Source organism: Trachurus japonicus, chromosome 21 (genome assembly GCF_045865225.1).
Source record: "Trachurus japonicus isolate A0001 chromosome 21, Traja_1.0".
Taxonomy (NCBI): Eukaryota; Metazoa; Chordata; class Actinopteri; order Carangiformes; family Carangidae; genus Trachurus; species Trachurus japonicus.
Window position 1 is genome coordinate 34,438,290 of NC_140927.1, and position 25,402 is coordinate 34,463,691.

General features: G+C 44.5%; 3 protein-coding genes across 3 annotated transcripts in view; all 3 read right to left on the bottom strand.

Annotated features, from left to right (window-relative positions):
• The window catches only part of LOC146965670 (uncharacterized), a 310,932-nt gene that overhangs the window by 126,819 nt on the left and 158,711 nt on the right, over positions 1-25,402 (bottom strand). The window lies entirely within an intron of this gene.
• Positions 13,711-25,402, bottom strand: part of LOC146965673 (uncharacterized) — a 70,612-nt gene continuing 58,920 nt past the window's right edge. Inside the window, exon 5 of the mRNA XM_085766361.1 lies at positions 13,711-14,261. Within this exon, the coding sequence (XP_085622487.1) occupies positions 13,711-14,261 (551 nt within the window). The remainder of the gene's footprint in view (positions 14,262-25,402) is intronic.
• On the bottom strand, positions 20,122-23,557 carry LOC146965674 (NLR family CARD domain-containing protein 3-like). Its single transcript, XM_085766362.1, has 3 exons — positions 21,720-23,557; positions 21,433-21,606; positions 20,122-20,386 (listed from the first exon to the last, which is right to left on the bottom strand). The coding sequence occupies exons 1-3, from the start codon at positions 23,555-23,557 to the stop codon at positions 20,122-20,124; spliced, it is 2,277 nt and encodes a 758-aa protein (XP_085622488.1).

Here is a 25,402-nt window from a genome sequence, read left to right on the forward strand (position 1 = left end):
GCCTCATGTGACGTCAGCGCCCCCTACTGTCATAAACCTGCACCTGCATCACAGAGCAAAGGAGGAAAGGCACAGGATTATGGGTAATGGTCACATCAACAGAGGATTTGCTTTGAGGTAAAGAGTGAGAAGAACTCTGTAAAGAATAAGAGAATGACCTGGAGTGTCATTCTTCAGAGACGTTTCACTGCTTCACATCTTTACAATCTTTAGTGAACAATATCCACTATTTCATTTTCTTCAGCGGCTGTGAGGAACATGGAGCTGGGCTTCCTATCAGAGATCATTGCAGTCCTCACATGGAAATGGATCAGGGAGTTTTTCTGCCACGTTTTCCTCCAACACTTACAAAACATTGATTAAAGCTGTGAACCACATCATCCATGTCGTCCTTTTTAATGTTACTGTAACCCAGTAGATGATTGGCTCTAATTATATGAATATATAATATAATAATATTGTTTGTTGACCTCAAAATTCATTTATTTCAGGCAGCAGAAAGCTCTTATCGTCCCCACAGAAACACGAACATGACCTACAGTTACTATTTTGAGACTGTTTTGAGTCTACAGACTGGAATGTTCTGCTACACTCGCAGACACCTAACAACACATCCACTGACATTGATGAGATGGCAGAGTGTGTCACTGACTATATAAACTTCTGCAGGGATGTGGTGTTGCCGGTCAGAACAGTTCGTTGCTTCACTAACAATAAACCGTGGATCACAAGTGACATCAAAAGCTTCCTAAATAATAAGAAGGAGGCTTTTAAGATTGGTGACTCAGTCTTGATTAAGACAGCACAGCAGGAACTGAAAGTGAGACTAAGGCAAGCAAAGAGAGACTACAAGAAAAAGCTGGAGAGCAAACTACAAAATAATAACATCAGGGAGGTCTGGAGAGGAATGAGGACCATCACTGGATACAAGGAGAGAAATAGGCAGCCTGAGGGAGATGTTGACCTGGCAAATGAGTTTAACCAGTTTTACAACAGGTTTAACATAGCCTCTTCTCCCTCACCATCACCACTTGGCGGTCCTGCTCCATCTGGCGGTCCTGTTTCCGGCGGTCCTGCTCTACCTGGCGGTCCTGCTCCATCCGGCGGTCCTGCTTCCAGCGGTCCTGCTCCCAGCGGTCCTGCTTCCGGCGGTCCTGCTCCTCCTGGCGGTTCTGCTTCCGGCGGTCCTGCTCCTCCTGGCGGTCCTGCTCCTCCTGGCGGTCCTGCTCCTCCTGGCGGTCCTGCTCTACCTGGTGGTTCTGCTCCTCCTGGCGGTCCTGCTCCTCCTGGCGGTCCTGCTCCTCCTGGCGGTCCGGCTCTACCTGGCGGTCCGGCTCTACCTGGCGGTCCTGCTCCACCTGGCGGTCCTGCTCCTCCTGGCGGTCCTGCTCCTCCTGGCAGTCCTACTCCTCCTGGCGGTCCTGCTCCTCCTGGCGGTCCTGCTTCCGGCGGTCCTGCTCCTCCTGGCGGTCCTGCTCCATCCGGCGGTCCTGCTCTACCTGGCGGTCCTGCTCCATCCGGCGGTCCTGCTTCCGGCGGTCCTGCTCCTCCTGGCAGTCCTGCTCTACCTGGCAGCCCTGCTCCATCCGGCGGTCCTGCTCCTCCTGGCGGTCCTGCTCCATCCGGTGGTCCTGCTCCAGCCGGCGGTCCTGCTCCTCCTGGCGGTCCTGTTTCCGGCGGTCCTGCTCCATCTGGTGGTCCTGCTTCCAGCGGTCCTGCTCCATCCAGTGGTCCTTCTCCAGCCGGCGGTCCTGCTCTACCTGGCGGTCCTGCTTCCAGCGGTCCTGCTCCATCCGGTGGTCCTTCTCCAGCCGGCGGTCCTGCTCCTCCTGGCGGTCCTGCTTCCGGCGGTCCTGCTTCCGGCGGTCCTGCTCCTCCTGTCGGTCCTGCTCCACCTGGCGGTCCTGCTCCATATGGCGGTGACACTCTGCTCTCCCTGGAGGAAGTGTCGGCAGAACTGAGGAGACTGCGTCCTGGCAAGTCGGCTGGCCCTGATGGTGTTTCAGCTAGACTCCTTAAGGACTGTGCTGCTCAGCTGGCTGTGCCTCTCTGTACCATCTTCAACCTGAGCCTGCAGTCATGTAGGATCCCTCTTCTCTGGAAGACCTCGTGCCTGGTGCCGGTTCCCAAAGTGGCGAGGCCAGCAGGAATCAGTGACTACAGACCAGTAGCCCTGACTTCTCATATTATGAAGACTCTGGAGAGACTACTACTTCGCCACCTTCGACCTCAAGTGCAGCATTCTGTGGACCCCTTGCAGTTTGCATACCGGGAGAACATTGGGGTGGACGATGCAATCATCTACATGTTGCATCGGATTTACTCTTACCTGGATGAACCTGGGCGATATGTGAGACTGCTGTTTCTAGACTTTTCCAGTGCCTTTGACACAATTCAACCTAGTATTCTGAGAGGAAAGCTGGAGAAGATGGGCGTAGATCCAACCATCATCTTGTGGGTCTATAACTATCTTACAGAGCGGCCACAGTATGTGAGGCTGGGGAATTGCATGTCAGACACAGTGGTGAGCAGTGTAGGAGTACCACAAGGTACTGTGCTCTCACCTTACCTCTTCACACTTTTCACTGCAGATTTCACATCCACATCTAAATCTTGCCATGTTCAGAAGTACTCTGACGACACGGCCATAGTGGCATGTGTGAAGAAGGGACAGGAAGATGAATACAGGGACCTGGTGGGGGCGTTCACAGACTGGTGCAACAAGAACAACTTGTTGCTTAATACATCAAAGACCAAAGAAATGATTATTGACTTTGGCAGGTCCAAAAGATCCTTACGGCCTGTGACTGTGGATGGGGTGGACATTGAGAGGGTTCAGTCATACAAGTACCTTGGAGTACACCTTGATGACAGGCTGGACTGGTCCGTACACACAAATTATGTGTACAAAAGGACACAAAGCAGGCTCTTCTTTTTAAGAAGACTCAGGTCTTTTGATGTATGTAATGTAATGCTGCGTATGTTTTATCAGTCTGTCATTGCAAGTGTTACATTCTTTGCTATTGTCTGCTGGGGTAACAACATCAAGGTCAGGGACAGGAACAGATTAGACAGGCTCATCAAAAAATGTAGCTCTGTGATGGGGGAGGGAGCGGAGCTGGTAGAGGCTGTGGTTAAGTGGAGGATGGGGTGTAAGTTGAAGACCATCCTGGGTGACCCCCAACACCCTCTACACAAAACCCTCTCAGGTCAGAGGAGCAGCCGAAGCAAAAGGCTCATCTCCCTGACCTGCAGAACAGAAAGATTTAAGAGATCATTTGTTCCTGCTGCAATCGTTTTATATAACACTTGTTAAAATGTATTTTTGTGTTCATCTTTTTTGTCATTGTTGTATGAGCTACTGGACTAACGTGAATTTCCCTGCTAGGGATGAATAAAGTATTCTCTATTCTCTATTCTCTATTCTATTCTATTCTATTGTTTGTGCATTAAAGGAAGATTTAAGGCATTGACAACGTGTTATGAGCTATGATATATTGTGTGGATGCTGAACTCACTGTATTGTGTTGGTGTGTGTGTATTTCTTGCACTGATAATGTGCATTATAGACGGAGAACCTGCTAAATATGTTCATTACGAGCAAAAGCAATGTTGTGAATTAAAAAATTGAAGTGTTTGATTTGTGTTTTTACTGTTTAACAATTGATAACTTAAAGAATTTGTTTAATTGTTAAAAAGAGATTAAACAAAATGAATCATATTTCATGGTTAAAAGTAAAACAAAAAGTATTGTAATTCATGCAAAACAGCTAAAATCATCACATTTCATGGCAAAAAAGAAGCTAAAATAATTTATGGTTGTTTTAAAATGTGTAAAAATAAATATTCCATTTGATAGGCTATAGAACTAAAACCTGTGCAGTTAATAAAATGTTTTCCTTTAGTCACTATTGTATTACAGTACTAGTGTGTTTAATTGTGTGATTATGTGATGTGAGTATGGCCATAAAGAGAAGAGTGTTATGACTATGTAGTAACAGTCCTGTCTCTGTTCCACAAAGACTTTCAAACAACATTAATTAAAACTCATTTTTGTAATTATTATTTTTCTCATGTGGACATTTCCCATATGTGATAGAGAACAATTTAATTTGTCATTTGTGAAGAACAAAAAGAAAGAAACTGTGGGACATGAAGTCAGTTATTGTGCTGAATTTTCATTTTATTTTATTTTTCATAAAGCATATGTTAACTCCATAGTAGCTTGTGACTTCATTTCCTCATTGTGTTTATCATTCACCTAACCCTCCTATTACGAGCCCAGTCTTTCCTGCTCCATATAGCTTCATGTCCTGTGACACTCTGAATGAAATACTGAGGGGAACTTCATTGTGTTGAGACCAGAGGCGATTTTAGAGTCTGCTGGGGCCCTAAGCAAAAATCCCCAGGGGGCCCTCCAACCAGTGTTTATCACCATAATTTTATAAATAATCGAACACCAACAAAAAATGTATGAAATTTAAACTTTTTTTATTCCAAATGTCCAGTTATGGTGTAAGCTGGTGACATGTCGTCTTCATGATGGGCAGGTGTTGCTGTCTCACTGGAGGTGGACGTTCAACTGATATGACAAAAAACAAAAGACAGTTTTACTTTAATTGATAACATATGCCATGCCCTCTAAAGATTCTTTATGACAATACACTTACAGTTTTCACTGTCAGCACTGGGAGGAGGCACTTTGTCCTTCTGATTTGCTGCTGTCAGAAACCTAAATAATAATCCTGAGGAGAGATAAGAGAGTGATTTTTAAATGTTTTCCTTGGGCATAGCTTTCATAGCACCACTATATTACACTTTCATATTATTATAATAATAATAGGCTACTCACTTCAATACTGTAACATAGCCTTACTATGTCACCTTGCTAGCTAGCAAGTTAATAGTGTTGTTACTTGCTGCCGAGGAGGCCAGCAGATAACGTTAAGTTAACCTTGCTCTTTTTTTTTTTGTCACTTAACGACCGTAACCGAGTGGAGCACCAGAACCGCACGCACCGAGTCCCTCAGTCCAGTGCAGTCCCACTCGCTAACTGGTCACCACTGGTCTGAAGCTAACATTAGACTATTAGCATTTGTTCAACAGTTATTTACTGTTCACGTTACACTCTGCTCCACTTACCACCACTGTCTTGCATTCTTTTTTACTTCAGCCTCTTTTTTCTTCTCGTCTTGCTCCCAGGTGGACTCTTCTTTTTCCCTCGGCTTCATTAGAAACTCCCAGTGATAAGGTGCATCATACAGGTTGACGTTAGCTGGGATCAGGTCCGGCGGAATGACATGGGGCCCCGTTAGGGGGGTTTCCTACTGCGATGTCATTGCAAATCGACGCTATACGACGATACGGGGAGGGGGGTGCGGTCACTGCGGGTAGCGCATTTTGAGATATTTCTGTCGATAAAACTGCCCTCGGGCCCCGACCCTCGGGGGCCCCCTAATGGCTCGGGGCCCCAAGCAGTTGCCTGCCTTGCCTGTTCACAAGTAGCGCCTCTGGTTGAGACATTTTTGATAATAACATTTTATATATCCCATATTCCTTGAGTAGTGGTTCACTTATTCTGATACTTACAATTATTTTCTGCCTCTTTAGTTCTTTGTTTAATAAATTCTCTGTAGAGTGTATTTGTCTGTTGACAGGCGTTTCCTAATCCCTTCATGATCCATGGTCCATCTATAGAGGCTACTTTAGTTTGCTGCTTTGTTGTTTCACTGGACACTTTTTGTTTAATAATGATGTGAATATTCTTAAAATGTTCCATATACATTGTCAATATCGTTTTCATTATGAAGTGTTTCCAAGTCATTCCTAAACACATTGATGCTTTCCTCTGTCCTCACTCTGCTGTAATGTGTTTTATTTATTTATCTGGCTGCTTTGTCTTGTACTTGCTGCTGTAACAGAGTTAAGGAGTTAGTAATTCCACTAACTGTAATTCTGTTATTATGGAAGCTGCACTACACTTAGTTTATTATTATTATTTATCTGCCTGTTACAATATGAAGTCGTTCACTCCTTTATTTATTATTTAATTATGATCTATGAGTTAGAAGCTCTTATTTTGAAACGCCACACTAACGAGCCCCTGCAGACTTGGCGGGTTGACCCGTTTCTAGGCAACAGTCTGCTGTCGGAGCCTCGTGGTAGGTTGACTTGTACTGAGCTCCGTTAATATAACTTTCTATTTGAGGGTTAAAGGTGACTTTATTGATCATACATGTGAAGATCTGCTCCAGACAACAACTGCTGATGTTCTGTGATGATGCTGAGTGAGAGACATGACACGTTCATTGATACGGAAAAGCTTTTCACTCACTTTGATAGCTTCATGTTAGCTTGTGGCTAATCCTAGCAGCGTGACTGTTGAACAGGCAGAGAGTGTTGTGAAGGTTATTTTGTTCCAGTGTGTGTGTGTGTGTGTGTGTGTGTGTGTGTGTGTGTGTGTTATCCTGAGCTGTGACTGTGAAGCCTGATGCAGAGATTATTTCTCCTCTTTTCATTAGCAGATGTAAATAAAGTCTGATGGGAGTCTGACAGTGACGGTCCTTGTCCTCTGTGAAACTACACGACGACGCATGAGAAAGCACTGAACCGCTACGCTGCCATCAGCTGTAACAACTGGTAGGTGCTCACTGAGCTCAGAGATTCATAGTCCACTCACTGGCTTGTTTTCTGTCTCATTGGTCAATATGTGCTCCGTTAAAGGGATAGTTCACCCAGAATTCAAATTTCACTCATTATCTATGCAGCAGTATTTGTCCATATAATGGTTATGAATGGACACCACTTTTCTTCGTAACAAAAAGACACACCAAAAAACATCCAAATACCTCCATACTGCTCGTCTGTAATGTCCCTCTTGTATTGAAGCCCCGACATGAGAAATTGTTCCGAAAAAAATTAAATAAGTCTATGTTTTAAGCTTGTTTGTAGCGGAAGCTCCCAGCACTGCTCTTCCTGGTCCGTCCAAATCTCGCGTGATTTGCATCGACACCCAGTTCACGAAATTCCGGCATTTAATTTTTTTCGGAACAATTTCTCATAGTGGGGCTTCAATACAACAGGGACATTACAGACGAGCAGTATGGAGGTATTTGGATGTTTTTTGGTGTGTCTTTTTGGATGAAGAAAAGTGAGCTCTGTTCTCAACCGTCATATGGACATGCAGTGTAGTCTAGTACGAAGAGGGGGGTATCATGCACCCCCCGGAAATATACTTCTAACCAGTGTTTCTAGATTGGAAAAAATGTGTAGAAAATGATGAGCTATGTTAAAAAGTTGTCAGAATGTCCCATGTATCATTTTTATGCAAATTAGTGCCGCCATTATCGAAAAAACCTAATTTCACTATATCTCAGCCAATACTGCAGATATCTGAACAAATAAGGTGTCTAGACCCATGTTTTGGGGGTCAGAGATCACAATAAAACTATTCATAAAGTGATCACATGTCGGTGGCATGCTAGTAAGCAAACCTAACCCTTTTACCAATTACAAGACGCCAATATTGGAGATACCAAATAAGGTGTCTAGACAGAGGTTGTTGTGTGTTTAACCAAGGTTTATTTGGATCAAACATCATAATAGAACTCTTCTTGATTTGACCACTCTTCTCTTTCCCATGCCAGATAAACAGTCAAGTAAATGGTTCTCCACTGTGCATCACTCATCATCGTTTTCACTGAAATCTTCAAAGTTAAACTCATCCTCTCCTTCCTCTTTCTCCTCCTCTTCCTGTTCATGCTCTCAAGTGTCATGGGGATCAACCAGTGAAGTTGGTAGGATAGGACCACAGGACCACACCGGTTTCAACACTCCTTCATCAGTCTTCATCCATCCCTGCCCCTCATCATAGGGTTTTGGTTTTTCCAGAATAGGTTCATCAGCTCGCTTGGCGACACGGTAGTTCACACGTTGGGCATGTGGCTTCAGAGCAGAGTGGCATGGAGGAAGGCGAGCCACGTCAACCTTAGACTTGCAAGTGAGTTTCTTGTCCTCCCCCACCATGTTGCGTAGCAACTTGGCACGGACAACATCCACTGAAGACTCACAACTCTGTCCAGACATCAGACAGGTGAATTGCTCCAACTGCCTCAGCACCTCAGGCTTGACACTCTAGCAGTCACTGAGTTGACTGAATACGTGAAACCTGTGATTCTTCTTCAAGGGCCCCACCTTCCCTCTCCCTTTGATGGCACTGGTACAGTCTTCTCCACTGAACACATAGAACCCAAGAAGAGTGGTGCGGTAGTCTTCTCCCAGGGATTCTGCAATACTACTACTGCCTGGCTTCCGGTGTATCTGTCCCCACTGATGTTGAGATGGACGTGTTACAGCACGAGCAGAAGCTGTGGGCAAGGCTGCTAAAGCTGACTTCATCAGACCCCTACAGTGTGAAGATCCAGGAAGCTTCTTTAACCCAACACCAACAACTTCTCAACATCTCTGAGCTTGCAGAATCCCTGGGAGAAGACTACCGCACCACTCTTCTTGGGTTGTATGTGTTCAGTGGTGAAGACTGTACCACTGCCAAGTATATATTTTTGGCTTTTTCATGCCTTTATTTGACAGTACAGTTGAGAGAGACAGGAAATAGGGAGGCAGAGAGGGGGGGGATGACACGCAGGAAAGGGCCGTCCGATGTGGGATTCAAACCAGGGCCGCCTGCACGAGGACTATAGCCTCAATATATGGGGCGCCTGCTTAACCCACTGCGCCACTCGACGCCCCGGAAGGTGGGGCCCTTGAAGAAGAATCCCCAATTTCACGTATTCAGACAACTCAGTGACTGCTAGAGTGTCAAGCCTGAGATGCTGAGGCAGTTGGAGCAATTCACCTGTCTGATGTCTGGACAGAGTTGTGAGTCTTCAGTGGATGTTGTCCGTGCCAAGTTGCTACGCAACATGGTGGGGGAGGACAAGAAACTCACTTACAAGTCTAAGGTTGACCTGGCTAGCCTTCCTCCATGCCACTCTGCTCTGAAGCCACATGAACGACGTGTGAACCACCGCGTCGCCTTGTACAAGCGAGCTGATGAACCTATTCTGGAAAAACCAAAACCCTATGATGAGGGGCAGGGATGGATGAAGACTGATGAAGGAGTGTTGAAACCTGTGTGGTCCTGTGGTCCTATCCTACCAACTTCACTGGTTGATCCCCATGACACTTGAGAGCATGAACAGGAAGAGGAGGAGAAAGAGGAAGGAGAGGATGAGTTTAACTTTGAAGATTTCAGTGAAAACGATGATGAGTGATGCATAGTGGAGAACCATTTACTTGACTGTTTATCTGGCATGGGAAAGAGAAGAGTGGTCACATCAAGAAGAGTTCTATTGTGATGTTTGATCCAAATAAACCTTGGTTAAACACACAACAACCTCTGTCTAGACACCTTATTTGGTATCTCCAATATTGGCGTCTTGTAATTGGTAAAAGGGTTAGGTTTGCTTACTAGCATGCCACCGACATGTGATCACTTTATGAATAGTTTTATTGTGATCTCTGACCCTCAAAACATGGGTCTAGACACCTTATTTGTTCAGATATCTGCAATATTGGCTGAGATATAGTGAAATTAGGTTTTTTCGATAATGGCGGCACTAATTTGCATAAAAATGATACATGGGACATTCTGACAACTTTTTAACATAGCTCATCATTTTCTACACATTTTTTCCAATCTAGAAACACTGGTTAGAAGTATATTTCCGGGGGGTGCATGATAACCCCCTCTTCGTACTAGACTAGTGCTGCACGGAGCCCCGCTGTAACTCAGAGAAGCCACGGAGGACTCTGAAACTTCTCCCAGCCCTTAGTCCACATGAGGGGGAGGAGATAATGAGTGAAATTTGAATTTTGGGAGAACTATCCCATTAAGGCGGCACAATGGGCTGTGATTCTGCTGGGTCCAGTGGTTTTTGGATATAGGCTCATTGTATTGATGAACTCATCAGTCATTCTGTGCTTATTGGGATTTAGCAGATCAGTGTTTAATAGATAACTGTAACAATGTGTATTCTTATTTATGTATGTAAGCACACGGAGACCCGACTTGGTTGCAATAATTTCTGTTTACTTCCTGGTTGTTCTTTATGACACGCTATCAGGTTAACCACAACTCTGGTAACATACTCCACCTAGTGGTAGGAGTCATACATGCACATACATCACACACTGTACACTGCAAAAACTCAAAATATTTCCAAGAATATTTGTCTTATTTCTCATCAAAATGTCTCATTTCTAGTCAAAACTAATCTCTTTCCACTTAAAATAATAAGACTCATCACCTAAAAATGAACTTGTTTTTAGATCATTTTCACTTGTTTCAAACTAATTTTCACTTGAAATAAGTAGAAAAATCTGCCAGTGAAAGCAGGTTTGTTGTGTTTGTAATAAGGAAGAAAACTTGCTCCACTGTCAGATTTTTCTACTTATTTCAAGTGAAAATTTGCTTGAAAAAAATTAAAAAGTGTCTAAAAACAAGCTACTTTTTAAATGTGATGAGTCTTACTTTAAGAATAATTAGATTTATTTTGACCAGAAATGACATTTTGACTAGAAATAAGACAAATAATCTTGGTAAGATTTTGAATTTTTGCAGTGTAGATATAAAGATGTGCTGCTCTTTTTGCTCCATTGCTTGTTATGAGAAGCCAGTGATGCAGTCGGCTACTAGTGCTCATATCTGTAACAGATGGAGACAGATGCTGAACCCTGACCTGCCTGCAGAAACAGAGAGTATCAGTGTGGACACTCACATTCAGAGTGTTGGAGGCCTGCGTGGACTTTGCTGCACAGGGGGCTCTTCTCCTCGCTTCCAGACCATGGGGAGAGGTTTTCGGGGACACGGCAGGGTGTCGTACGCTGCTCTCACTAGGAAGCTGAGCCGTGACTGTGGAGTTGGCCAGATGTCTGCCCATGTTACCGCCCTGTCGACGGTGTCCTCCCAGAGGGTCCATGCTCCTTGTTTGCCCTGTGGGACACGGCCTTGATGCAGAAGTGGTCCCGCTCCACTTAGTGAGACCTCTTCCACAGCCATGTTCTTCCTCTGTTCCCTTGTGGCTTTGGACCAGAACGCTCCAAAACTCCAGATTGGTAAATACAGAGACTGTTGATGAAAAACTGTCCCTGAAGGCAACGCCCGACATGAGAAATTGTTCCGTCGGTGACACAGGAAGAGCAGTGAACTGAGACACTGGGAGCTTCCGCTACAAACAAGCTTAATATACAGACGTGTTTAATTTTTTTCGGGACAATTTCTCATGTCGGGGCTTCAATACAAGAGGGACATTACATACGAGCAGCATGGAGGTATTTGGATGTTTTTTGGTGTGTCTTTTTGGACGAAGAAAAGTGGTATCCATTCACAACTATTAAATGGACAAATACTGCTGCGCGGACCCCCCGTAACTCAGAGAAGCCACGGAGGACTCTGAAACTTCTCCCAGCTCTTAGTCGACATGAGGGTGAGTAGATAATGAGTGAAATTTGAATTTTTGGTGAACTATCCCTTTAACAACTAGAGAAAAACAACTGATAAACATTCTACAAAGTCAAGTCACACATTGGCAGCAGTGAACAATCTCAGAATAAGACATTGACGCCTATGGAGAGACATTTTAGTCAAAACTTGATGAATGAATTAAAATCTGCCAGGAAATAAATCTCAAAATAAATCCAGTAATAAATGTTGTCAGGATGAAAAAACAGGAAAGCTGACATTCATGTTCGTTTATTCCAAGAGAGGACAAACAACGACGTTGCGGTTAACTATTTATTAAATTGGATCATCAAAGGAATCAGATACAAAAAACTCTCCTGTTCAGGAAATCACAGTCTGCAAGCAGTTAGCTGCAACCACCATCCCAAGAGAGCCAGAATTCTCTGTCATCTGCCTAAGACAAAGGCGTTACATTAATTCTTAATACCTCGTGCTATGTGTGTGTAATTAATTCTTATTGGTCAGAAACAGGTGGGGAGTGGCTGTGGTTTAGACTTAGCCCTCCCTTCGTTGGTGCCCTCTGGCTGGTACAGGCTGGTCCCATCTCTCCAGCACACGAACCTCTGGGTCTGAAACACAACAAACCCTCCCTACACTGACATAACTCTCCATCCCAGGTGTCTGAGGGGTCAGGGCAGATAATACAGATCATTAAAACTCTTCGTCACAATGCTTCATTCAGCAGAGCCCACAGGCCTCTCATCCTCTCCTCCCTTCGGATTGGAGATGTTTTGATTTCACTGTGGCTCTGTGTGCTCTCAGTTTACCTCTGAATGATCAAACAGGTTACTGGTAGGATATTCATTGCATTATATTATAACTCAATGGGTTAGTCAAAAATATAAGACACAATAGGTTAGTTAAAACACGAGACTAAACTTTACTACTACTTAAAGTGAATGCATAAGCAGGTACATAAGGACAAATGTTTCTCACCACACAGGATTAACTTGTTTAATTGGGTAAAATGAGTAAGTGCTCAGTCTAATAAAACAATCATCAGTGAGATGTGTTGATCAGTAATGTCAAAGTGGAGAATATACTGTATTCAGTGTTAGTTCTGATGAGATGACTGTGCAGTTTTGCAGTCTCCAGGGTAAGACACAGGTTCAGCCTCATCTCATCAGTCAGTGAGACAATGACGCTCTGTTTTATTTGTTAGTCAGTAAGGCACAATATCAACTTCAGTTAGTAAAAGGCAAACATTCAGTGTTAAGACAGTTTTCACCCTAACAATGTCGACATGTATACCGTAGATGACCATTTAGTAGCCCGGGCGTTTAATATGCTAAATCGACTTGGAGCCCAGGCGTTTATAAGAACCAGGCGCGTATTTGCAACAGGCTACAATTTATTTTTGCAATGAGCAGCACCAAACCATCATGCAAAGAACGAAGAGGTCACCATAGCAACACTGGAACAAAACTACTTTTTTCCCCGACGCATCTTTATTGACATCAGACAATAAATACAAAGACAGTTTGTCTGTGTAACCGCGACACAGGGAGCTGATCAGAGCAGTGTTATGAATGATAACGGAAGGGGGGGTCGATCGCGGTAATTTCAACACTGTACATTAGCGCATTTATCATATCCCTATATCCCTCAGTCTAGCGCGCCTGTGTTTGTGTGTGTGTGTGCGCCTGCATGCGAGAGAGAGAGCGAGAGGAGGGGCTGACTGACAGAGGTGAGAGCCGGTGAAGCGCTGTTAAAAAAAACTTTTGTTTTCTGTGCAAGACTATGGTAAACACTTAATCGCCCGGGTGTTTAATTGAACTGGCGTTTATTTTGCCAAATGAGGTCGGACCCCGGCGGCTATTAGAGCACAGGCGCGTATTTGCACGCGGGCGACTATTTGGTCATCTACGGTATGTCTGTTTATTAATTCATTTATTTACTGATTCTTTTTTAAATTACGTTTTTGTTTATTTCACATCAGATTATTTACATTCATGGATTAAATCAGTTGGTTTTTTAAACTCTTCTCAGTGATTCTCATAAACTTCTTCTTGTTTTTCAGGTCCCAGTGATTTTTCTGTTGCCATGACGCTGATGAGTTCATTATTAAACTGTGTTCATCTCTGTCCTGTGAAGACGACGTGAGTGAGAGACAGAGACAGATGTGTAGAGACTGAACTGTCTGTTCAACAGAGAGAAGGTTTCTGTGACAGGAGGAGACTCTGCTTCACTCAACACAGACTCACTGACGAACCAGACCTGCAGAATCCAAACCCAGGATAGAGAGGTTGAGTGAAGGTGGTGTTGAAGGTGTAGAGGTGGATCAGTGAGTCAGAGGAGACTCTGTAGAAGGACAGAGAGCCAGCAGGACAGTCCACATACACTGCTACTCTGTTAGAGACAGAGGAGGAGGAGGAGGAGAAGGAGGAGGAGGAGGAGATATCTGTCTGTCTGTTATTGTGATAGACTCTGTAACCACCACCATCACAGCAGATCAGACTCCAGGACTGATCGTTACATCCAAACACACTGTAATTACTGTTTCCTTTCCTGCTGATTCCTCTGTAACTCACTGATATAAAAACCCCTCCTCTCCTCTCGACCTCCCAGTAGCAGCGACCAGTCAGACCAGTTGAACACAGCAGCTGAGGATGAAGGTCAAATCTGTCTGGATGATCAGGATATGACTGATGCTCCTCCACCCATGTTGCCTTCCTGTTGTTGTCAGACAGTTTGATCCTTGTGTTCACTGTGTTTGTGTCGATTGTGAGTCGACAGGAATCTGATGGACAGAACAAGACACAGCTGCAGTTATTGATCATGTGATCAGTTATTGACAGTTTGATGAAGACTCATGAGGTCAGTGATGTGACAGTAGCTGTGTTTACATGCGCAAATTTTCTTAATCAGATTAAAAATTTGAGGGATCGGAAAATCCGAATCCACTGTTTACATGGGCGCAAAATCAAATAATCCGATCATGACGTGCGTACACATGCACCGAGCTTTATTCAGAATAACAGCATTTTGACATGCGCAGAGCTGTCTTTTTCCCTAAAACAACAGCAGAAGAAGAGTTGTACTTCCTGTACTACTGTAAACAAACCAATAAACGCGGAAGTGGCTCAATTGATCCCATTCAGTAGCCTACTCAAAATGGACCTGTGCCAGATTTTAAGAGCTGTTGCTGTACTCCTATATCGTTATTAAGCAGACTCAGCAACGTGTACTACTGTTCTTGCCATTGATAAATCACACCGGACCCATGAAAAGTGCGGATGTGAACACGCCACATCCCGCCCTCTATACACCCAAACACAACCATGTGGTCAATGCAAAACAGCGCGTGCATATTAATTAGCCATGTGCGCTCTGGAAATTTGGGGAGTTACGTCAGTGGAAGACGGTGAAGACAACGGACAGAGAGCGGGGAAAGAAGCGGGATTACTCTGAAAGCGAGATACACGGCGATATCGGGTCGGTAGGCTACTACTCGCTCTCTTTTTTCTCTCCTCTCATCAGCTCCAAACTCACTCGTCCACCTGGTTAACTCAGGTGACAGAATAACAAGTCTCAGTAGATCCGTGTGCGCTGCTGCCAGGGTGTTTTTAAACTTAGCGGGTTTGATTCCTGTCGGACGTCACACTGGAGTGTGTAAAAGCAAAAATGAATAGGCTAAATAAATAAGAACCGAGTAGAACTGTGTAGACAGCAGTGTCGCGCTAGTGGGAAAGGATGTAATGATCGGAATAAGTGTTTACATGGACCTCGTTCGGAATAACGATCGGTATAAACCACCCCTCTCGATCCGAACAGAATTTCTTTCGGATCGGGCCGAATCCGATCAGAATCTTCCAATTGACGTGTTTACATGACACATTTTTATTCGGATCAGCCCTTTATTCCGAATATTTGTGTCCATGTAAACGCACCTACTGTGAAGATGGTTGAATGTGCTGCTTTGTTTCCAGTAGGGATGCACATTTTGACTTTTTTTCTGACCAATAACCGACGCTCGTTAACCGATTATTAACTGTTAACCGATAAGATTACGACGCTCCATTTTTTTAAATTTTTTTTTAGCCATTAAAGGGACAGTTCAACATTTTGGCAAATTTGGCCCATTGCCATAATCCCTATAGTCATAGCAGTAGGTTTGTTACCTTTAATTGTCGGTGCAAGCTATTTTTAGAACGGCGGAGCAGAGCCGTGAGCTGCTCAGAGCTACGCTACGGAGGCTCATTATGGGATTTCTTGGTTTCCCTCATCAAACTCATCAAATACACAATCCAACAACTCCACAACGCTCTGGTGGACAAGTTGTGACCTGCACATTCACCACGCTATGAGATAATAACACAACGTTACCACACAGAGTTGTTTTAGAGGGAAATTCATGCAAAACCGCTGATGCACGTTGCCTTCAGGGACAGTTTTTCATCAACAGTCTCTTTATTTCCCTCTCGTCCTAAAAACAGCTTGCACCGACAATTAAAGGTAACAAACCTACTGCTATGACTATAGGGATTATGGCAATGGGCCAATTTGCAGAAAATGTTGAACTATCCCTTTAAATACACACGTGCGCTGTGACAGGTGATCAGTGCCACATCCACTCTGCTCTGTCTCAGCTGATCTCTCATATGGAGGTTAGATCGTCCAGTGTAGAACTGTTTTAGTTACAAAGTGCAGCCAAACACCAGACTGAAGGAGCAGCAGAGCTCCTCTGTGGAGCTGCAGGAGAGCTGCATCAGCCTCCTCTTTTATTTAGTCTTTTCATTTTTTTTCAGCGCAGTTGTTACAGGTGATGCACATCTATAGCTACATTTATGGTCTGCCCTTCCTTCACGGGGGCTGCTGCACATACTGTCAGTCCTCCTGTGGAACTTTTTACCGCGAAATATGACTGAAGGCACGTGGAAATCTGCACGTGTCGACACGCCCCCATGAGTTGACGGCAAGGCGCTAATAAAAAAAAACTGATAGTATTAATCGGTCAAAGTTCTTGTTATCGGTTAACGGTTAAACGGTTCAACATGTGCATCCCTCGTTTCCATGAATCAAAGTAAAAACAGACTTACACTTCCTCAGACCTGGTGTCAACCATGGGACTCCAGCAGGCTCCACCCTGAAAGGAGGAGGGGGGTCAGAGCAGCACCTTCTCTGTCAGCATGCACACATGGACATTACATGGCTCTCACACACTGTTTTATCACTGTGTTCACATGGAGGCTGGTATGTATGGATGAACACTGAGCACAGAGGAAAAATCCAAAGAATGTTTGGGGAAAGAGAGGGAGGGAACAACCTCAGAGGGAGAGGGAAGTTAAAGCAACCTTTTGCTCGTACCACGTTGAAAAGTATGTGCATATCTGTCTGTGGAGTGAAACTTTGGAATAGCTTACCAGAAGATATTAAAGATAGTAAAAATGTTGCCCATTTAAAAACAATGATTAAAAATAATATTAGTTCAAAAGTACAAATGTGAAAATGTTGAGAGCAACAAAGGGAAATAATTAACTTAATTTTGCAACAAACATGAAGTTTTCTTGTTTGTTTGATTCGGACTGTTTTTTCCACGTATGTTTGTAGTTGAGGATTGATATGGGTTGTGTAATGTAACCTAGGAAATTTCGACCTACTTTGTTTTTGAGTTGTGAAGGTTTGTGGATATAGGATGGTCGGTGGAGGACGTGCTGTGTAGGTATATGTATGTGTGTATGCATATGCGCCATTCCGATCAGACTGCTTATGGTTTTTTATAATGAAACGAGAAACAACGGTGCGGCAGCTATAAGCTTTGCTTCAGCCACAACCCTTTTCGACCGGCTATGTAGTACTCACTCAGTAACACTCATTCATTCAAGACGGAGCTGGAGTCTTTATCTAGTGATGATACAGAGCAGGAGGAGACGAGGAGGAAACACTTCATCATGTCTTTTCTCCATCTGATGTCACTGCAGTGTTACACAAGCAACTTGTGTTTGTCTGAAGAAAACTCCCCAGGAAGCTGAAGAATGAGGCTGTGAGCAGGTTTCCACAGGAGCCACAGCAGCAGTGAGTGGATGAAGGAGCTCTAATAGAAACCATCTGATCACAGTGACAGGACGGATCAGGATCTCATGATCAATGACTCTGTTCTTCTCTGCTCTTCACACAGATCAGCTGCAACACACTGACTCACTGAGATCAGTCACATCATGTGGAATAAAGCAGCCGTCCTCAGGACCAGTCCTGAGCTCCATCAAACCTGTCCACACATTTTGACTGGACTTGAAGTCAGAGTCCAGAGGAAGCAGAGAAACTGTAGAGCAGAGAGAAGCAGGCTCAGCTCAGAGCACATGGACTCAGACAGGAAGTGAAGCTCCAGCTGCTGGAGACTTTCATTAAGGAGTAGGCCTGGGACGATAATACATTTTGCTGGACGATATATTGTCTCACAAATTATTGACGATAAACGATATTATTGACACATTTTTTTTTAGAACAAATTAACCACTAATATAATAATAACAGCCTATTTCATAATAATGCAAGTAGACCCTTTTAAATGCGATAAACTTTTATTTCTCATGAGTATTTTTTAACCATTGTTGGAATGACAAGAACTTATATAGCTACTATCCTCAAAAAAATAAAATAAACAAAAAATAATAAACAGTGCAGTGCAGCTCTTCTGTCCAATAACGTTACACACCTGAAGCTCCACTTTTCATTCAAACAAACTAATGTGACTTCCACAGATGTAAGATTTCATCTATGAGACCAGCATTTATCTCCTATAAAGTATTAAACCAGCCGGCGGTAAACCTCTAAAAACCTGCTGATAAGTTTTCTTAGTCGTTTTCTCCCCCAATGACGGAGGTTGACCGGCCCGTGAGCTGCTGCAGACAGACGGCTGCAGACTGTGGGAAGCCCCGCTCCTCCTGCTCGCTGCTACCACATCAGCTCCAAAAACGTCGGAGGAAATCTCCCAAGAGGCGATATGTGGATAAACTGACCACAGACTGGGGATCTGAACTGTGACTTTCTGGCATGAAAAAATATTAAAACTTTAAAAAGTGATGTGTTAACAGCGCTGCAGCGAGAATTACAGTAAAATAGCTTTTAGCTGCTTAGCTTTACAGCTAGCGCTGCCGGTTGCTGCCAAATGCATTCTGGGAAACAAAGATCCTGGATGACTGAGAAGAGGGTTCACTCCTTTCATTCTGCAGAACAAACGGCCCAGGTGCTGAGACCGATGCACAGAGTGAAGCCTCTTGTCATCCAGCCTGGTTGGAGGCCAGAGACCAGGAAAACTAATACGTGCGCATGCACATGGTGATATATCGAGGTCGGAAAAATGATCGAGTTCATTTTCATTTATCGTGCGATTAATTGATTTATTGATTATCGTCCCAGGCCTATTAAGGAGCCACTTTGTGGCTTCATCTGATCTGGAGTCAGCACACACAGTCTGAAAACAGCTGTTTGATCACACACACATTCAGCCACAAACACTGATTATTACACTGTTCACTACACTCACTGTCTTCTGATTGACAGCTCCAGGCCTCTGGACAGTGAGGACATCTGGATGTCACACTGTGATTGACTGTCTCCTCAACACAACAACACATCTCATCAGGACAAGATCAGGATCTCAGAGAGACTGAGCTGATTATTGATCATCATTATCTGACTAGACAGAGACCTGATGGTGCCGCCTGGTTTCTGTCTCTTATTTCCTCCTTGGTTGGAGACGCTGGGAGACGAATGTCTCTGAGCAGTGGACATGGTTTGATTCTTGTTGCTGTGTTGTTGTTAGTGTGTCCACACTCAACAGGTGTCTACAGTCTCTGGGACTGTTCAGGTCAAACACTCTGTTGGTTCAGGAGCAGTTCAACCAGCTGCAGCTGAAATGTTTCCTGATACACTCTGAAATAAAGTCTGATCCAAACATCTGGAGAGACTCAGAGCACAGCTGCCAACAGCTGCTTTCACCACTGACATCTCTTCTCCTGAATATGACACAGTGAGTCATGATGAGACACTGAAGTCATCATGAGGAGAAACTCCTGATCCCAGTAGTTCATCACTGTGACTGATGAAAGCTGCACAGCTCATGTTTGAAACACTCTGAGATTTTGGCTTCAGTATAAACTGTGTTGGGACGAGTCAGACTGAGACAGAGGACGTCAGTGCAGTGGGCGGAGCTTCACTGTGGCCTACACCACCTCTGGATATGGTCTGAGTGATGGGATCTGATGTCATCAATGCATGGATCACCTGAGACAGATGTTCATACCAGGTGTGACCAGGTGTGAACGGGGCCATAGAAAATGTTCCAGCTCCTCCTCCTCTATCAGACAGTGTGTGTGGCTGCAGCAGCCTCTCCATACCTGAGAGAGTCCAGTCTCCAGTCTGGATCCTCCAGTCCAGTAGACAGCAGCTTCACTCCTGAGGCTCCTGGGTGGTTGTAGCTCAGGTCCAGCTCTCTCAGATGGGAGGGGTTGGAGCTCAGAGCCGAGGCCAGAGAAGCACAGCCTTCCTCTGTGACCAGACATCCTGACAGACTGAACACACACAACAACACACAGGAACCCTCTGTCAACACCTGGAGGTGTGTTCAAGTGGCATCAGATAAACAGCTGGATGGATCCTCACCTGAGAGTCTCCAGTCTACTGTGTGGACTCTCCAGTCCACCAGACAGCAGCTTCACTCCTGAGTCCTGCAGGTTGTTGTTACTCAGGTCCAGAGTCTCCAGTCTACAGTGTGGACTCTCCAGTCCACCAGACAGCAGCTTCACTCCTGAGTCCTGCAGGTCGTTGTTACTCAGGTCCAGGTGTCTCAGACTAGAGGACTGGGAGCTGAGGACTGAGGACAGAGCTTCACAGCTTCTCTCTGAGAGGTTACAGCCACTCAGTCTGAAGAGATGATCATGAGGAATTAAAGAAGAAAGGAATGTATTATCTGTTCTGTTGAAAGACAGAATCTCGGTATGTATCTCATACTAGAGACCTGAGTTTGAGCTTAAAGTGAATCACCAAAACTATAGATGTGTTAATAAAGTTGAAGAAAAATAACTTCATTTATCTTTATTATTTGTTTGATGTCATAATGTGTAATGCTCCTTTATTATTTCATTGTACAGAACAAACCATCCACTACCTACACCAACCATCATCTATACTGTTTTCTCCAAACAATAAAACATTGGGACAGATTCCTGGAATCAGTGTTTTAATGTTCACACCACTTCAGATGTTCAATGAGCCACCACCACCACATGCAGTTTAGTTTCTTCAGTCAGTGTTTGTGTCAGTTCACACTTAAGAACAACTCCTTGTAAGTTCAGTTCATTCAGATGAAAATGAACTAATTCATGGTCATTTAAATAAATAATCAGCTGTTGTTTTTCAGTAGAACCTCCTTCTCCCGCCACCACCAGCCTCTAATCACTGCCACTAACAAACTCTATAATATTTTACCACATAAACAATGAGTCATGTTCTGCTGAAAGTGAAAGACCAGGTGTAGTGAAGGTAAACTGTATGTGGAAATATCCGGGGGCTTTTTTCTTTTTTCACTTGTTTGTTCATCAAACTGCTTCAAACACTCAAACAAACTGTCTTCAGCAGTGGTAGATGTGTCTGTACCTTCTGTACCACAATGACATACTATTTATGCTGAGCCGTCTCCATGGGAGACGTCATGAGACGTGATGTAAAACTGTCATAAAACCTGAGCAGTGTTCACTCTGGTGACAGTGAACGCTGCTCAGGTTAATCATTTATAAACTGATTCGTTCAGTTCAACGTTCACTAAAATATGAACATGTCCAATGAAGCACAGCCTTCCTCTGTGACCAGACATCCTGACAGAGTGAACACACACAACACACAGGAACCCTCTGTCAACACCTGCTGCTGTGTTCAAGTGTCATCAGATAAACAGCTGGATGGATCCTCACCTGAGAGTCTCCAGTCTACAGTGTGGACTCTCCAGTCCAGCAGACAGCAGCTTCACTCCTGAGTCCTGCAGGTTGTTGCTATTCAGGTCCAGGTGTCTCAGACTAGAGGACTGGGAGCTGAGGACTGAGGACAGAGCTTCACAGCTTCTCTCTGAGAGGTTACAGCTGCTCAGTCTGAAGAGATGATAATGAGGAATTAAAGAAGAAAGGAATTTATTATCTGTTCTGTTGAAAGACAGATGGGTTTTTATCTAATGATGAATAAATCCAACTATCTCTACACTTACAGAGCTTTGTTGGAGGCTTTGACCACTGGCAGCAGCCTCAGAAGAGCCTCCTCTGAAGCAGAGTATTTCTTCAGGTCAAACTCGTCCAGATCTTCTTCTGATGACAGTAAGATGAAGACCAGAGCCGACCATTGAGCAGGAGACAGTTTATCTGTGGAGAGACTTCTTGAGCTAAGGGACTGTTGGATCCTCTCCACTAGAGAACGATCATTCAGTTCATTCAGACAGTGGAACAGGTTGATGCTTTTCTCTGCAGAGGGAGTCTCTTCAATCTTCTTCTTGATGTACTGGACTGTTTCCTGATTGGACCGTGAGTCACTACCTGTCTGAGTCATCAGACCTCGTAGGAGATTCTGATTGGTCTCCAGTAAAAGACCCAGGAGGAAGCGGAGGAACAAGTCCAGGTGTCCATTTGGACTCTGTAAGGCCTCGTCCACAGCACTCTGGTAGAAGTTTGTCTCTGCAGATTTGACTCCTGTTGTTTCAGTCTTCTTGGAGGTTGTTTGTTGTTGTGACATCTGGTTGAGTCCAGAGTTGATGAAGGTCAGATGGACATGAAGAGCAGCCAGAAACTCCTGAACACTCAGATGGACGAAGCAGAACACCTTGTCCTGGTACAGGCCTCTCTCCTCTTTAAAGATCTGTGTGAACACTCCTGAGTACACTGAGGCTGCTCTGATATCGATGCCACAATCTGTCAGGTCTGATTCATAGAAGATCAAGTTTCCTTTCTGCAGCTGCTCAAAAGCCAGTTTTCCCAGAGACTCAATCATCTTCCTGCTCTCTGGACTCCAGTGTGGATCTGTCTCAGCTCCTCCATCATACTTGACCTTCTTCAGTTTCAGATGAACCACCAGGAAGTGGATGTACATCTCAGTCAGGGTCTTGGGCAGCTCTCCTCCCTCTCTGGTCTTCAACAGCTCCTCCAGAACTGTAGCAGTGATCCAGCAGAAGACTGGGATGTGGCACATGATGTGGAGGCTTCGTGATCTCTTGATGTGGGGGATGATCTTTCTGGCCTGCTCCTCATCTCTGAACCTCTTCCTGAAGTACTCCTCCTTCATTGGGTCAGTGAACCCTCTGACCTCTGTCACCATGTCAACACAGTAAGGAGGAATGTGATTGGCTGCTGCAGGTCTTGTGGTTATCCAGAGGCGAGCAGAGGGAAGCAGGTTCCCCCTGATGAGGTTGGTCAGCAGCACGTTGACTGAGGTGGACTCTGTCACATCAGTCAGGATCTCAGTGTTGTGGAAGTCCAGAGGAAGTCGACACTCGTCCAGACCGTCAAAGATGAAGACGACCTGGAACTGATCAAACCTGCAGATTCCTGCGTCTTTGGTTTCAGAGAAGAAGTGGTGAACAAGTTCCACCAAGCTGAACTTTTCCTCTTTCAGCACATTCAGCTCTCTGAAGGTGAAGGGAAATGTGAAGTGTATGTCCTGGTTGGTTTTGTCTTCAGCCCAGTCCAGAGTGAACTTCTGTGTTAAGACTGTTTTCCCAATGCCAGCCACTCCCTTTGTCATCACTCTTCTGATTGGTCGCTCTCTTCCAGGTGGGGCTTTAAAGATGTCTTCTTGTCTGATGGTTGTTTCTGGTCTGTCTGGTTTCCTGGACGCTGTTTCAATCTGTCTGACCTCATGTTCATCATTGACCCCTCCAGCCCCTCCCTCTGTGATGTAGAGCTCTGTGTAGATCTGGTTCAGAAGGGTTTGGTTTCCTGCTTTAGCGATGCCCTCAAACACACACTGGAACTTCTTCCTCAGGGCAGATTTGAGTTTATGTCCACAAACTGGACCAGGAGCAAAATATTCTGAATGAAAACACAAGAAATATAACATTTTAATTCCAATATGAACATGTTTCCCTCCATGTGTTGATGTCAGTGAATGTCTCATTTGTCCGTCATGTTGAATCTTTAGAGAAATCCTCTTACTGCTCTGCAGACGCTCAGCCAGCTCCTCTTGCTTCATCCTCCTCAGGAAGTTCACTGTGATCTTCACTAATGCCTCTCTGCTGCTCCTCCTCTGCTCTTCATCCTCACCATCCAACACCTCCTCATCCTCACTCTGACTCCCTGAGCATTCTGGGTAATCTGGACTCAGAGCCTTGTGGATCTTCTTCAGCTCGTTCTTGACAAAAGTGACCATGTTCTCCTCCAGCAGCTGGAACAGAAACTCTATGAGTGACAGCATCAAACTAAAACAATGGAGCCAAACATCAGATCCATGTTGGACAGACTGACAATCCACTGGTGTCAAAGTGCAGCATGGAGATGATGGTGAACACAACAGATGTGACAGCAGCTGTTGGACATGTCCTCACCATAAATATGGAGTCCAGGTGTGTTTGATGCTGCTGGGCAGACTGACCACTGGGAACCTCTGAGCTCTCCTGGTCCACTCTGTGGAGGAATCAGTGTCAAGTCAACATCAGGACAGAGAGATAATACAAGATTGACTTTATATGTCCCCTGAGGACGTTCACAACAGACAGAGGCACTTTGGTTTCAGACCTGGTCCAACAACACGTCGTACAAACTGGTTCTTTTCTACAATAACCTGAGTCTGACTGTCAGTTACAGCTTACATCTGATCAGCTGATCCTCGTCCTCCTTTAAAGTCAACGATAATGCCCTTTGACCAGTCGCTCTTTAAAGACAGACAGCTGGGTTCAGGAGAGTCTGGTCTCTGCTGCTGGATCCTGAAACAACAACACAACTCATGTTTAACAGTTTTAGGTTTTCAAAAGAATTCTCTGCAAAGTTATTTTAAGGGTTACAAATGTGAATGACTTCCTTTTCCTACATTTTGTAACAATGGGCCTCATTCACCAATATCTCTTTAAGTTCATTCTTCATTCTTCTTCTATCCAGCTCATCCTCACTAGGGTGGAGGGTGAGCTGGAGCCTTCCTCAGCTGACTTTGGACAGGAGGCGGGGTTCACCCTGGACAGGTCACCAGTCTATCACAGGGCCAACATATACACACACACATTCACACCTATGGGCAATTTAGAGTCACCAGTTCACCTGCATGTCTTTGGTCTGTGGGAGGAAGCTGGAGAGAACCCACACATGCACGGGGAGAACATGCAAACTCTACGTCAGATTCATGAACGTGTTGTTAAATCCAGAATGCCAGAGAAGGTGAGTTGAGAAGGAAATGTAAAATGTCCAAACAAAAATCTACAGGGAGTGTCGGACTCCAAACATAAAAAGAACTTTAGTGCTGAAGTGGAGCGACTGCTGCAGGAAGTGAACAAAAAGCAGCTGTTATATTTAGCAGCGTCAGCAGTGGATGCAATAACAGAAAAAAGATGCATGGGATGCTGTCAGTCATTCACTGAACTTGTGTCTGAGTTATAACTCAGCTTTTAATGAGAATCATTGAAATGTGAACGTTCAACAGAAACTCAAAACCTTTGAAATGTAGTTTTGTCTCTTACATCTGATCAGCTGATCCACGTCCTCCTTTAAAGTTAGTGATGAAGTCCTTTGAGTGGTTGCTCTTTAAAGACAGACAGCTGGGTTCAGGAGAGTCTGGTCTCTGCTGCTGGATCCTGAAACAACAACACAACCGATGAATGTGCATGTGGAGAAAAACTGATGAGAAATATCTTCAGTCTTTTAATAAACACAACAACTGACTTTTAGAGAGAGAAGTCTTTCTGACTGTTTTAAACTC

Bases quoted from the DNA above. Each gene is read 5' to 3' on its own strand.
- LOC146965674 (XM_085766362.1), bottom strand. From the start codon at position 23,557: ATGTTATATTTCTTGTGTTTTCATTCAGAATATTTTGCTCCTGGTCCA. The intron at 21,607-21,719 runs GTAAGTGTAGAG...TCATCTCTTCAG, and splicing joins AAAGCCTCCAACAAAGCTCT to ACTGAGCAGCTGTAACCTCT. The intron at 20,387-21,432 runs GTGAGGATCCAT...TCATCTCTTCAG, and splicing joins TGTAGACTGGAGACTCTCAG to ACTGAGTGGCTGTAACCTCT.